General features: G+C 39.0%; 1 protein-coding gene and 1 long non-coding RNA gene across 4 annotated transcripts; one reads left to right on the forward strand and one right to left on the reverse strand.

Annotated features, from left to right (window-relative positions):
• Nucleotides 1-513: 513 nt before the first annotated feature.
• Nucleotides 514-7,333, reverse strand: LOC309704304. 2 transcript variants are annotated; one of them, XR_014276188.1, is made up of 3 exons: nt 7,249-7,333; nt 5,879-5,981; nt 514-623 (listed from the first exon to the last, which is right to left on the reverse strand). It is a non-coding gene; the product is annotated as an uncharacterized lncRNA (long non-coding RNA). The 2 variants fall into 2 exon arrangements; XR_014276189.1 differs by lacking the exon at nt 514-623 and adding an exon at nt 2,166-2,177.
• On the forward strand, nt 7,274-12,592 carry LOC309704294 (somatostatin receptor type 2-like). 2 transcript variants are annotated; one of them, XM_082529362.1, is made up of 2 exons: nt 7,274-7,424; nt 9,154-12,592. In XM_082529362.1, exon 2 carries the CDS (start codon nt 9,197-9,199, stop codon nt 10,307-10,309), a length of 1,113 nt encoding a protein of 370 aa, XP_082385488.1. In that variant the 5' UTR covers nt 7,274-7,424; nt 9,154-9,196; the 3' UTR covers nt 10,310-12,592. The 2 variants fall into 2 exon arrangements, with proteins under 2 accessions (XP_082385488.1, XP_082385487.1); XM_082529361.1 differs by having other exon boundaries at nt 7,276-7,726; nt 9,154-12,591.
• The last annotated feature ends 896 nt before the right edge of the window (nt 12,593-13,488 follow it).

Here is a 13,488-nt window from a genome sequence, read left to right on the forward strand (position 1 = left end):
GAAAGAACAGGCAAAACAAAAGCAAACCAGTAACAGACTGAACTTTTAAACCCTTTAAAGTCCGTTTTTGAGAGTTTTTGAGACATCTACATAATCAGTGTTATTTTTTTTTTCACTCCAAAAAAACCGAGGTGAAATTGAAGAATACATTTTTAAGCAATTTATTAAAAAAAAAAAATGCTGGAATTACAAAATGTTGATACAAATGAGCTAATATATCCAGATAAATTAGACATTTCTGGCAATTATTTCATGGTTTGGGATTTAAAGGGTTAAAGACTTTACTTTAGATGTCAAAAAATGGGACAGCACAGTTACAGCAGAAATTTTCAACCCTTAATAGAAGCTTTGCACACCACATAATGCCCCAGGAATCAGGCAGAAAATGACACCTGAAATAAAAATCAAAGCTACATTTTAAATCAAGAGGCACTGTTTATCTGCAATAAGCAGCACTGATGCTACGATTATAATTTTAAAGTGGGAAAGTCAGACACTGAGCAGCGCGCCACAGAAATGCAACAAAAGCAGCACTGACAGCTTATTCAGACAGAGCTTACCTGAGAAATCTTATCCAACACCTGTCTCCCTCCATGAGCTATTTTATCTCTCATCTCTGGGCTCTGAAAAGTAGAGTGAAAACCAATTGGTTTCATAAGATTAGAAAGTACCACACGACCACCAGGTGCTCCATCTCTCAGCTTTTGCCCTCACACACAGCTGTGAAGCAGAAAAGTGTGTCGAAAAAAAAAAGGTTTATTAGAAGATTGCAAGATTGATTGAAAACTGTTAACTGGCTTTTTGTGGATGGAAGGCTCAAGAGATTCATTAAACGCCTCTGTGTTTAAAATAAAGCCCACAAAAGTGTAATGCTTGACTCTATAACTACCTGCTGAAGTTAAAAATTATATTTGATCATTTCAAAATATATTTCCTCTAGTTTTCATTTTATCGTTTAACTCACAGCAAGTTTCTTCTGCTTCCCAAACATGTAAGCACACAACCAGGCAACACTTGAAAGAGAATATGAGTCACAAAGTTACAGCTGTGAAGGGCATAAAATTCTGTCTGAAGACTGGTTTGAAAAGTGGAAGAAAACAATTCCAAGGACCTTCGAGAGGAACAGAAAATACTCAGAACATGAAAAGAAAATGTGTCTTTAAGCAAGCTTTCAGTGCTCTATAAAGAATCCAGCCTTTATTTTGGAACGCTAACTTCATTAGGTGTTTGGGTCAACTGCCCATGGCAGCAAATTACTGCATTTAGCCATGTAGGCATGGTCAAAACAAACTGTTACGTTTAAAACAAGCATCAGAATTCAAAGAAAATTTAAATGACTCTGAATTTTTCAATCTTTGTTGGGCTAGTCTGAGTATTTCAGAAACTGATGATTTACTTCCCACACAAGCATCTCTGGAGTTTACAGACAATCTTTTCTTGTTTAAAATGCATTGCTAACGCATTTCAGTGTCATGGCTCTGGTTCTGCTTTCCAGCATTCTGTGTTTTTTGAACTTTAAACATCTTTTTTTTTAAAGTAAGTTTACATTTCACACAGTCACAGTGAATAAAGAAGGTTAGAAAAACATTGTCTCAGTTTCTGCTTCGACATTCAGATGATAGGGTCAGATTTTAGCTGTAAACAACTTGAAAACATGGCTCCATGTTTACAGCCTCTTGTTGAATATATGCCATGAAGAATTAAAGCAGTTCTGAAAGTAAAAGGGGGCCTGGTCCCATATCAGCACGATGTACCACTGTACTTCTAAAGGTTGTGAGCTGGCTCCTTTCCCGTGTCTTTCTCCTTGTGTGTGTGTCAGTGAAATAGGGTCTACTCCTTATCTAAGGAGGGCAAGGTGTGAAAAGGAAGAGAGACAGATGTAGAAAACATTACTTGAATTAATGACGGTGACAGTGAGTGCAATAAAACCTTCTGTATTTATCACTCTAGAGCCAAAGATGGAAGGACACTTACATCAAACATGTGAAAGTAAGGCCACATGAATGTGGTGACAGTGGTACAAAGTCCCCTGCTAGTACCATCACAGCTGCCATGCTCCAAAGCAATCGACCGAAGGGAAACATTGTAGCAACAGCCCTCCTTCCAGATCATTGATATTGGGTATTGACAGTCTCACATGGTGTTGACTGAACAATGTGACTATGGAGAAGATTACCCTGCACAATAAACAATAGTCACAAACGTTAGCTTTAGCTCTTTTTTTAGTTTTTATCATGTTACACAAATGACATCCTTAATTGTGTTTGGTATTTGTGTGCAAATGGATAAGATGGAAAAAGGTATGCTATCTGTAACTCATAAGAAAGCAATTAAAGAAAATTCTGGACTGAACCTGAGAGCACTAAAAATCCAGTGGAACAGTCTCCAGCAAAGATAATCAATCGCACTACACAGCTCTGAAACAAGCAGTTCTTTAGCTCTGTTCCATCAACAGAAAAGAGAGCAGTGACTGGTTTGCATGCCAGATAACATCCTTTGACAAAGCTCTAAAAGCACATTTACAGCCACATCAGGAACTGATCATTTCAACTTAACCAGCTATTTCAATCACAAAAAGCATTCATAAATGAATTATACAAGAGGAATTACATAGTAATTAATTTGGATTTTACATCGCGTTTTGTCAAATGTCATTGGTACAGCTATTATGGGAAATGGCTGGCACTTAAAACGTCTGTCAAGCGCAGTGATTTGCGCTGACTTTTAAATGATTCCTAATCATCCATCATTTTGTGGAGCGCATCAACCCACACTGTTTATTCCCAGCTTGATTACAACCTGTGCTTCCTGCTACAAAGATGAACAGTCCGGTGACATCATGCCAGCAAAATAAAAGATACCTCTGACAGCAAAATTCAGCTGAATAGCAATCAGAGGTTTGTCTCAGTTTTTATTAACAGTCACGGCATCTAATACCAAATCTTATCTGTGTTAAATACTCTTTAACAAATGAAGATGGGGACAGTGAGATCCCACTGAAACCACTCTGGATACAGCTGAAAAAGTATACTCAATATGATTGAAGCCTTCCAATGTCAACTGTGAACCTTGGTGCTCAAATCCGACTACTGTGTTCTAAATGTCCCAACAGGTGTGTTTCAAGGTAACGTCTGTATTTCTTAGTGCTCAGTTTGTTGTAATAGACTATGTGGAGCAACATGAAGCAGATCATTATCCTTCAGAATCACCTTAGTCACCACAACTGTCTCACAGGAGTTAGTTTGTTGCAGCAGGCAGAGTCATTTTCTGTAAATAAATCGCAGTGTGTTAAGACTACTGATAGAGCCGTTGGCACAGACCGGGCAAGGCGTATGGCTGAGAGTGCCTTAGTCACAGAAAAGACTTATAATGCCTTAAACACAAAGTCTTTGGTTTGATAAATAAATAACTCATCTAATTAGTTTTGTTCCATACACAGTTGTGTGTTGCAAAGTTGTTCATGAATGTCTGAGAAATTAATTTAGTCCTTTTTATTTAATGCTTTAAAATCAGTTAAAAATAATTTTAGCAGGTTATAAATGTCTTTCAAAGATCTCTTTGGGCATTGGCGTCTTTTTTATTCATTGCCAGTCTAAACCTTGTATCTGACTATTTTTAGGGGAATGTTGTTTTTTAAGCAACTTAACACTTAAAGATCCAAAACATGTAAACACAGAAACTTTATCAAAAAAAAACCTCACAAAATGTATTTCATTTTTTCAAGAAGCCTAAAATCAATGGAATTATGAACATATCATAAAAAATATCTTGAGATTTTGGTCCAAAAAGCAATATTATCTGGAAAAAATCTGGACAATGCAGCAGAAGCATATCTGGATAGAAAATCACACAGTAGAACACCATCATTCGTGGACTGGCCTCCCCAGAGTCCAACAAAAGGTAGCCAACATTCAATGTCTCCCAAGAAGGCAGGAGAACTATTCCTGAAAATGACAAGAAAACTGGTCTAAGAGAGTTCAGGCTGTGGTGAACAATAAAGGTGGCTTCATTAAATTCATTCATTAGACTGTTTTTGGCTTATATACTGTATTTCCATGTATGTTTGCAGGTGTTGCAATAAATTTCTGCCCATATTTCCCATTTTTCTAGCAAAATATAGGAATGAGAGGTGGCGCCAGACTTTTACACAGTCCAGTAGTAACCTTTTTTTTCTTTTACAATTTGCAGCACTATAAGTGACAAAACACTAAAGACAGAAAAAGGACAAAATATGTCAACAGTCTCTGAATGAAGCCTAATTTCCTCCACGTTTGCTAACTTATTATATAAACAGGTTCCAAAAACACCTGTTTAGTTTTTGTCACTGGTGGTACAGTCATTACATAATTGCCAAAAGCATCAGTAGTATTCATTAAATATTTTACAGCTGCCTCGGGCTTCTAATTGCTTGTCAATTCACCATGGTACGATGTATAATCAATGTTTTCAGTTCAGGGCCTGGACCAGAGAGGTACTTCATCATGCCTCAGTAATTAGAAAGCAAATAAAGACCTGAACTACCCAGCAAAGCCAAGTCAGGATTTCATTCTGCACATCGTTCAGTGCTATTATGTACTGCCATGCATTTTTCGCAGAGGGAATACCCGTAATAAGTGTTAGTGCCTAAAGGCCTCATGAAAAAATCTTTTTTTTTCCTTCAGTTGCCATAACATCCCAAGACACTTGTCTAATGCCAAGGTTTCAATGACAACACAGCTTTACCTACAATATCAATGTTAAAATCATACAGAAAAGTTAATAGATCACTTTAATTTAACTATATTGCATTGTACACAAAACCAAGTTGATGGGTCATTGATTCTTTGTCACGGCAAGGTACCTACTAATAAATTACAGTTTAAATTCCCCCATGACCTTTTCCTTTTCCTTGTCTTTCTTCTGGACAGTCAACATGTGCTTGTTTCCTGGCTTTCACAAAAAGAAGAAAAAAGAAAGCCTAATATCCAATCAATAACTGCTTAATGGACTCATGCGAATTTTAAATGCAGGATTAGCAGACAGGCATTGACGATGAAGTGCACCCAGTACTAGATTTTCCCTGAACTGCTATTTATGTAAAAACAAAGTATGCTTTTAAGCCATTAACGGCCACCCTAAATCTGAAAATAATGTTACAAACATTGCACTTCCCTAAGTTCTTTTCTTAAACGAAAAAGAAAAACAAGGCAGACACAGTAGATTAAGTCCAATTTTAAACCCGATGTGGTCTGACATCTTCCAGATTGGTTGTTGTTTCATGTGTCATGAGTAATACAAGTAGTGTTAGGACAGAAAGTGCAGGTCTGTCAGCTTACTAGTCATGGCTTTTGTGGCAAAAAACCCACATTCATCCATTTGCAAAGAAAGTGGCACCTTAGTATTATGCTATCATATTGAATAATGCCCCCAAATTTTCATGCCAGCCTGTTACTTACAGGGTATCATTTGCTCTTCTTTTGACCCCATGCAGATTACAGCAAGTACCGTACCATTTACCAGAGGTTGCAGTACCATTGATACAAGGTACAAGTGCTTAAAAACACAACTAACAAACAAAATGCTTAAAAATAAAAGTGATAAAAGTGTGTCTCTCTTTTACGGAGCCCCGCAAGGGACATGGGAGAAAAAAAAATTACAATGAACTTTTGCGAGATCTCGCAAAACTAACTCGGGATCTCGCAAAAGTTTTGCCATGTCCCTTGCGGGGCTCCGTACTCTTTCTCTGTCACTATCAGCAAGATGGAAAAAAATCATTATATATGTCTCTTTAACCACTTTATACAAACTAAACATTGAATTTTTATAGACTATATAATTGCAATTAGAATATGATTTTCTGAAACATTAATACTGTGTTCTAACTGTGCAGAAGACTCACTCATAATGCGATGGATGATTTGATTGGCTTGTGAACTGTCACCCGCAGGTTGACGAGTATGTTTGGGATGCTGGATTTGTCCCTCTCCCATCATGCAGAGCTGCTGAAGAACATCAAAAAACTTCAAAACCAATGCTTGGGTATTACAGATGTGAAGTGAAGCACTCTGCAATAGTGATGTGTCGGTCGCGAACGAAACGGCTCTTAGAGCCGGGTCTTTGACTTGAACAACGTGAGCCGGCTCCTTATCGCGAGCTGTGGGTTTTGTTCTTTTTTTTTTTTCTCTCACCCTCTCTCTCGCACTTTTTTGCCGCTTCACTCCGCATGCGAGCCTTGTGCTTTATGCTGGGATGGGGGGGGGGGGGGTGTAGTTACACTCAGTAGCACAGGAAGCGGGAGGGAGAGAGAGAAAGAGCCAGGGACAACAACGTCACATTAGAAAGGTATAGTAATCATCCACAACTATTTTCAGTTGCGGATGATAAAGGATTCAGAAAGTTTATTCATGCAGGCCCATATGACAGAGAATGTGCATGTTCTTTTTGTTTTCATATTTTAATTTATATTTAATTGTGTTTTGGTTTGCAGTGTTTTGTGTTGTTTCACTTTAAATTTGTACAAGGAAAAAGCTGAAAATTTAAATAGATAAAGGTTGAAATGTGAATAGTTGGTTTTTGTATTTTTTTGTATTTGTATTAATTTATGGATTTATTTATTACATTTTATGTGGAGTGAATAAATAAAAGTATATTTACGGTGGCCCCTACAGACAAAGAACGTACAAACTTCAAAACACGTACAAACCCCGAAGCAGTAAAAACTCCAAAACATGTAAAAACTCCAAAACACGTACAAAACACAACAGAAGTGCTCCAGAATGCTAGGTGCAGTGTTGAGCTTTTGTTACCTAGTGGCTACACAAGCCAGCAAGTACCAACGACTGGATTTAGTGTGTGGTAGTAACAGGTAAATGAACTTTTTTTTAAATTATTTGAATATATATGAATGTTTGTGTATTTATGCAATACACATATGCTTTCATGCTTTCAATTGTGTAATTTAAGTGATCTAGTAGTTCTGTTTTGGAAGTTCAGTTCAAGCTAGAAATGTGTTTTGGAGTTTGTACGTGTTTTGTCTCTAGGGGCCACCGTACCCTAGCCAATCCTAGTCTGACTTTAAGGAAATGCGTTCTGACATATTTTACCCAGAAATTACATAAAATTGAAATTAAAAAAAAAATGTAGATCGGGTAAATAAACTTTAGTAAATAAGTAAATAACCTTTTTCATGAAAAAGAACTCGTGCCTCGATCCTGTAACCAAAATGTTAAAGTCAAATGATAACTGGATGATAAGCTGGTATGAACTGACCTCCTTTAAGTCTTGGTGTCAACTTTATTGTCACATCCCAGAACTATCCTATCCACAGTGGCGCAGGGCGTTCGCCACCAGAGTCGTTAAATTATAGCATGCTTCATGCAGATCAGCTCCATCTTATGTGGGATTGGCTATCTGCATCATTGTAGACGGTCCCTCTTCGTTCAGAGGTGAGTCTCTTCAGCACCTCCCCGGCACTGCTTAAACATCCCCGCGACCGCCTGCCGGAGACAGTTACTGCGCGCGCCACACCACGAGGGCATCCGTCTCCTTTTCTCTTGCTGCGTAACACACAATACAGTACGGATTTAATGCAAAACGAAATTTTGCATCACGCAGTGGTTTTCCATCTCGCCCATGAGACAAACTTGGGGAATATTTAAAGATGAACCTGCCGTGGACACTTAAAACACTTGAACCCACACAGAAGCGGTGTGTTCTGTGAATGCTGAAAAAAAAAGCCCAGTTACAGGTAAGATAATAACTTCCAAGAGCAACTGATAGGGATGTGTTAAAAAATGTACGAAAATAAAGGAGAAGTCAGATTTACGGATTAATGAATTAAAAACGGGAAATTGAATGTGCTTGAGCCAAAGAAATGTCTCGCCCGTTTTCCGTGGGCTGTGGTAATTTTGTTAACTGTTTACACAGGCGCAATTTCACAACACACATAACCAAACAATATCCTATCCTGTTTGTATACAGAGTTTCCTAATATTGTTAATGAATGACTTAACCTCACTCTTTCAGTTTGTCTTTTCTGAACCAGATTTGTGTCATAGTCTTGTCTTCTGCTAAAAAAAACAAAAACAGGTTCCTGAAGGCTTTTAGCTACAAAATACTCTTTTTACCATCTTTGCTGGAAGCAAACTGCATTCCTGACTCCTTTCTTCCTGTGCTGGCTCTTGGCTGTATATTTTTATAGGGAGAGATAGAGAATACCTGTTGCTCAGTTTGCACAGTACCTCAAACACAGCATTTTTTCCACAATATACCAGACACCTGCAGTGTTTAGGTGGTGATTCATTTTTCATCTACACAAGTGCTTTGGGCACCATGTTAATCGTGTCTGTGCTCTGCCTCTATAGAACTAATCACTAATCTTGTTTATTCTTTGCGATGGGAATGTGCTTTTTCCAGTTTCCAAGTGATAGGTAATACAACAGTGTAAGCACCCGAACAACAGTAACATGTGGTCGGCTGTTTACCAAAATACAAGACTGCAGGCAGAGTCCAACCTTTCCTGCTGCTATGGAGAAAATGATGCACTGGCATAATAAAACCTCTTATCTTTTTGGCTTCAAACTAAGTTGTCAGACCACGTTTGCCTCCTGTGTACTGGCAGTGAAAAGCACTTCAGTCTCACTGCAACAAGGCTATTGGCAGTGCCGTGATTCCCCCCATTCAATTACTTAAGCTGAGATAAATTTACATCCATGCTTTCCCCCTAATAAATTGGGGGGTGGGGGGGAAATGTGTCAACAACCAATCCAAGGTGGCTTGTCACAGCTGATCGTTTTGCAGCGTGTGAAATGAAAGAATTTCCCCCGGGAGAGCTCATGGCTTTAGGGGGTGTGGAGTGATTTCCCTCGGTAGCAGTAAGCCTGACCGAATAAATGCGCAAAGGTCTAACCTCAGGTAGAAAGCAGCATCTAAGCTTCTGTATGAGAAGATATTCCTCCTAAGACATGCTGTTATTCAGGTCTGTTCTCAACAGAGATACAGATAATCACGGTGTAGACTATTAGATTCCCTATATAAACTGCTGGCCATACGTGTGGAAAAAATACAAATTTTCTTATTGCTACAGCGTGTGCTCGCATGTGGACAGTTTTCTGCCATATAATAGCCACTCATATCATCTGTCCGCAACATAGCTTCTCTTGTGCTTGTGTCCAGGTGGGATGTCATAATCAGTGCGACACAGAGAGACTGAGGTGTCATGGACTCGTGGATCTTCCCGTCATCCCCTCCGAACCTGTCGGAGCACCTCATGTACGACAGCTTCATGCAGGACAATGAGTCCATCCCCCACGGGAACTACACAGACCACAGCTTCAACAGAACCAGCACGGTGGTCATCACCTGCATGTACTTTCTGGTTTGTGCTATGGGGCTGTGTGGAAACGCTCTCGTCATCTATGTCATTCTGCGCTACGCCAAGATGAAGACAGTTACTAACATCTACATCCTCAACTTGGCGGTGGCTGACGTGCTCTTCATGCTTGGCCTGCCGTTCATTGCCATCCAGTTGGCCCTGGTCCACTGGCCTTTTGGGCCTGTGCTATGCAGGGTTGTGATGACCGTCGACTCCCTCAACCAGTTCACTTCTATCTTCTGCCTGATGGTCATGAGTATTGACCGCTACTTGGCTGTGGTGCATCCCATTAAATCCACAAAGTGGAGGAAGCCACGCATGGCCAAGACTATCAATCTGGCAGTGTGGGGGGTGTCGCTGATGGTTAACCTGCCAATTGTTATTTACAGTGGTGTAATTACAAAGCATGATGGCTGCTTCTGCACCATCGTATGGCCTGAACCTCAAGAGGCTTACTACACAGCATTCATGTTCTACACATTCATTCTAGGCTTCTTCCTGCCCCTCATGGTCATCTGCCTTTGCTACCTGTGCATCATCATCAAGGTGAAGTCCTCGGGCATCCGTGTGGGCTCCTCCAAGAGGAAGCGCTCAGAGAGGAAAGTCACCCGGATGGTGTCCATCGTGGTGGCAGTGTTTGTTTTCTGCTGGCTGCCTTTCTACGTTTTCAACGTCACATCAGTGACGGGCACCATCAGCACCACCCCGATTCTGAGAAGTACCTTTGCATTCGTGGTGGTTCTAGGATATGCCAACAGCTGTGCTAACCCCATCCTTTATGCCTTCTTATCAGAGAACTTCAAGAAGAGTTTCCAAAATGTCCTGTGTCTTAAAAATGTGGGAGGGCTGGACGAGGTTGATCGAAGTGATAGCCGACAGGACAAATCTCGCATGATGAATGACCCGACGGAGACCCAGAGTACTCTCCTCAATGGGGACCTGCAGACAAGCATCTGAGGGGCGGCTGATTGGACTCATGTACACACTCTCAGAAACAGTCATCAGTTACCAATCTCTCTAAGGTTTCATCAGGAAGAACATTATTAAATATTAAACTTATTAAAAACCAACACAGAGGAAAAATCAAAGGCATGCCAAACTGCAGTGTCCCTCTTGATGTATTATCAGGTTCTAAGCAAATCTATTATAACATAATAACACAAATTCATAAATGCTGTCTTTAGGCTGTGGATGAAATGCAAATTTAATCTCCTCAGTCCCGAGTGTATTAACTCTGAAGTAACTAAACAGACGTCAACACCCAATTGCAAATGTGCCCAATTAACCAGTGTAGTAGAGACCCAGCACTATGTACAGAGTTTATAGCAGAGAGGCTGTGCCAAGTTTACACATTTTTGTATTGGCTGAAAATAACAAGAGAACAGTGTGCTCAAGATATTGTGTAACTGCAGATTATTTGCTTCTTTTCGGGAAGTATTTTGACAGTAAACAAAATAGAAACTGTATTTAAAGAAAGTCAGAAAATGTATATAAATATATGAATCTCTCAATCCTGTCTTGTACAAAACAGCTGTAGAACATAACGAATGTCACTGCTGTTGTGTGTCGTTATGTTCTGTAAATAGCTACTTTTTTCTTATTTTTGTGAGTGATTTTCCTTGGAAGACAAATGTATCTCATGTAAATATGAATGTTCAGTAGGCCACCAAATATTTAGTCCTGTGTCACTTTTTCCCTGCATTACACTATGTACATATATAATTTAGGTCCCATTAAAGGGTACTGGCTTGACAGTTTATCAAGCAAGCCTCTAACCAAAGTGCTGCTAAGATGTATAGACATTTCGTAGGGTTGTAGTACCATGGTGGTATTAAATAGAGCAATGTTACCTTCCTGTTTTACTGGATTTTTCACAACACTGCTTATTATTTAACGACATCTACCATATAATAATCTTGCTGTCATTGTTTGCAAAGTAATAATTACCAATTAGCTTAAATTTGGGGGAGCTGTTTCTAAATGATCAAGAATGAATCCAGAGTCTTTTTATTATGTTTTTTCCAAACCTGAAACCTGTTAAGATAATTTCTTATTTATAGTTATTTTACTGCAATTTTTTCTGTCCACCGGTTTCCCAGGAACTGCAGTGCGCATCAAAGGGTACAGATGACTTGATCTATATCTTAAATCAGTTCCTGTATCTGGAGGCTGAGCTTCCACATCACATATTATTAGTTAACACTTTGTATCCTTTGACTCTGACCCATCGTCCCCCGTGGCGTCTTGGGGCTACATTTTGAGTGTGGTTTCTAACACTTTGTGTCTGCGTGTTGTGAATTTGTGAAGGGCTAGAACACTTATCCTAAAGAGGCTGTGGTGTTCCTTTTTAAATCGTCACTGTGCTGCTCCAGGAGTCCACAGTTCCTTCTGGCAGCCCGTGACCTCTCTGTTCCTATAGTCGGATTACTATCTTTGTGTTTATGAAACATTTATATTAGATGTGGAGGTTTCTTCAAAAGCATCAAAGCTACTGATAGATTTTAATTAATTCATGAAGAATCGTGACTGCCCATGTGTTGATGTGAACATGTCAGCTAGCACTCTCTAGCAAACAAGAGGTAAAATACGTGTTACTACTGCCTTAAGCATGCCGAGTTCAATATGTACTTCTTTGTGTGAGTGTTTACATGATATGCAGAAGTGCACACACACACACACTTAGTCACACCCCATCCATAACTAACCAAATTCCATATCCAGCCTGGCACTCTCTCTGCACTATTGCTGCATATGTTAACAGGATTGTAACTTCTTATTAGCATTGAAAGACATGGAGCACCTCTAGTGTCCTATATTTCTATAGCAACAGTGACCAGTTGGTATTGGTTGCATAGAAACATTTATAGCAGGACAATAATAGAGAGATGACTCCAGGAATACATTATGACTAGATGTTGCTCAGAAGACTGAAGAAGAAGAAAAAAACTCACCATCTCTGAGCTATGAAACCAAACACATCAGATATACATGTGAAAGCTTATAGTCTGTATTAGTATGTGTGAGCAAAATAAACACCTTGCATTAAGTATCATGGTAGCAGATATCAAGTGAGAGCTGTGTTACTGCTGTTTATTAATGCTGATTTCTTAAAAGCTATTTTTTCCTTTAAAATATCTGAATTGGTTACATTGCCTGTTCTATTGGTGTTTTATTTCACTTTTCTTTGTTTTGTGAATGTTACCATTCCTGTATTTTGGGATATATATGTTCTCCCAGCTCCTGTTTAGTTAAATTAAAGTGAAATAGTTATCTAATGAGATGAGATGAGATTGCGTATAGTTGTGTTGAAACTAAATAAAGAATATGTTCAAAAATCATTTGGTGCAGTCTTTTAAAACTGACCTTTGTCACAGCATGAATGAGCAGGTAAACACAGAGGTTGTTTATGAAGAGTTTGGGACTTAGATATCAAAGGTATCCAGAGGTGTGGCTAAAGGGGAAATTTGATTGGACCCTCTCCCTCCCTGGAGAGGGAGAGGGTCCATTGCACTGACATGCACTGACATGTGGTCATGTCAGTGCAATCATGGGTGGAAATTAAAGGGGTATAGCACCGCTCATTGCAATCATCAAGCTATCACTTTAAATTATAACTATTTCATGTTAAATATTATTAAACCCAATGAAAGCTATTAGTTTAAATGTAGACTGGAAGATAATTTATTTTGAAAGTTGAACTCCCCCTCATGAACCTCACATTGGCTCAGTCCACTATAGTACACTGCACAAAGCATGTGTGAGTGGTCTCAATACCCACTAAAATTAAGCACGTTTGGTGTTGTAATAACCGGACTTTATTTTTATTAATACGCTACCTCGCTGACTTGTGTTTCAATATTGTTACAAGGTGGCTACGGCTTATTTCCTAATGTGTGTTTATGGAGATGAGGGATTTGTGCACTCATTTAATTCTCAACCAATTTTCTAAGGATACAAAATGTTAAATTAAAATCCAATTTACTTTAAACTGTTTTAATTAGGCGGAAGTTATAGTCGCTTAACACAAATTAACACAAAATAACTGTCTTAGCAAATCATAAATACGAGACAAGTTTCACTTATGTCATAAATAATGAAGTAATGTAAAGTAGTGAAGGGATACAACCTCATCTTAT

The sequence above is a fragment of the Aulonocara stuartgranti genome, assembly GCF_965226115.1.
Source record: "Aulonocara stuartgranti genome assembly, chromosome: 4".
Lineage (NCBI taxonomy): Eukaryota > Metazoa > Chordata > Actinopteri > Cichliformes > Cichlidae > Aulonocara > Aulonocara stuartgranti.

Excerpts from the sequence above, each read along its gene's own strand:
- LOC309704294 (XM_082529362.1), top strand. The coding sequence starts at position 9,197 with ATGGACTCGTGGATCTTCCCGTCATCCCCTCCGAACCTGTCGGAGCAC.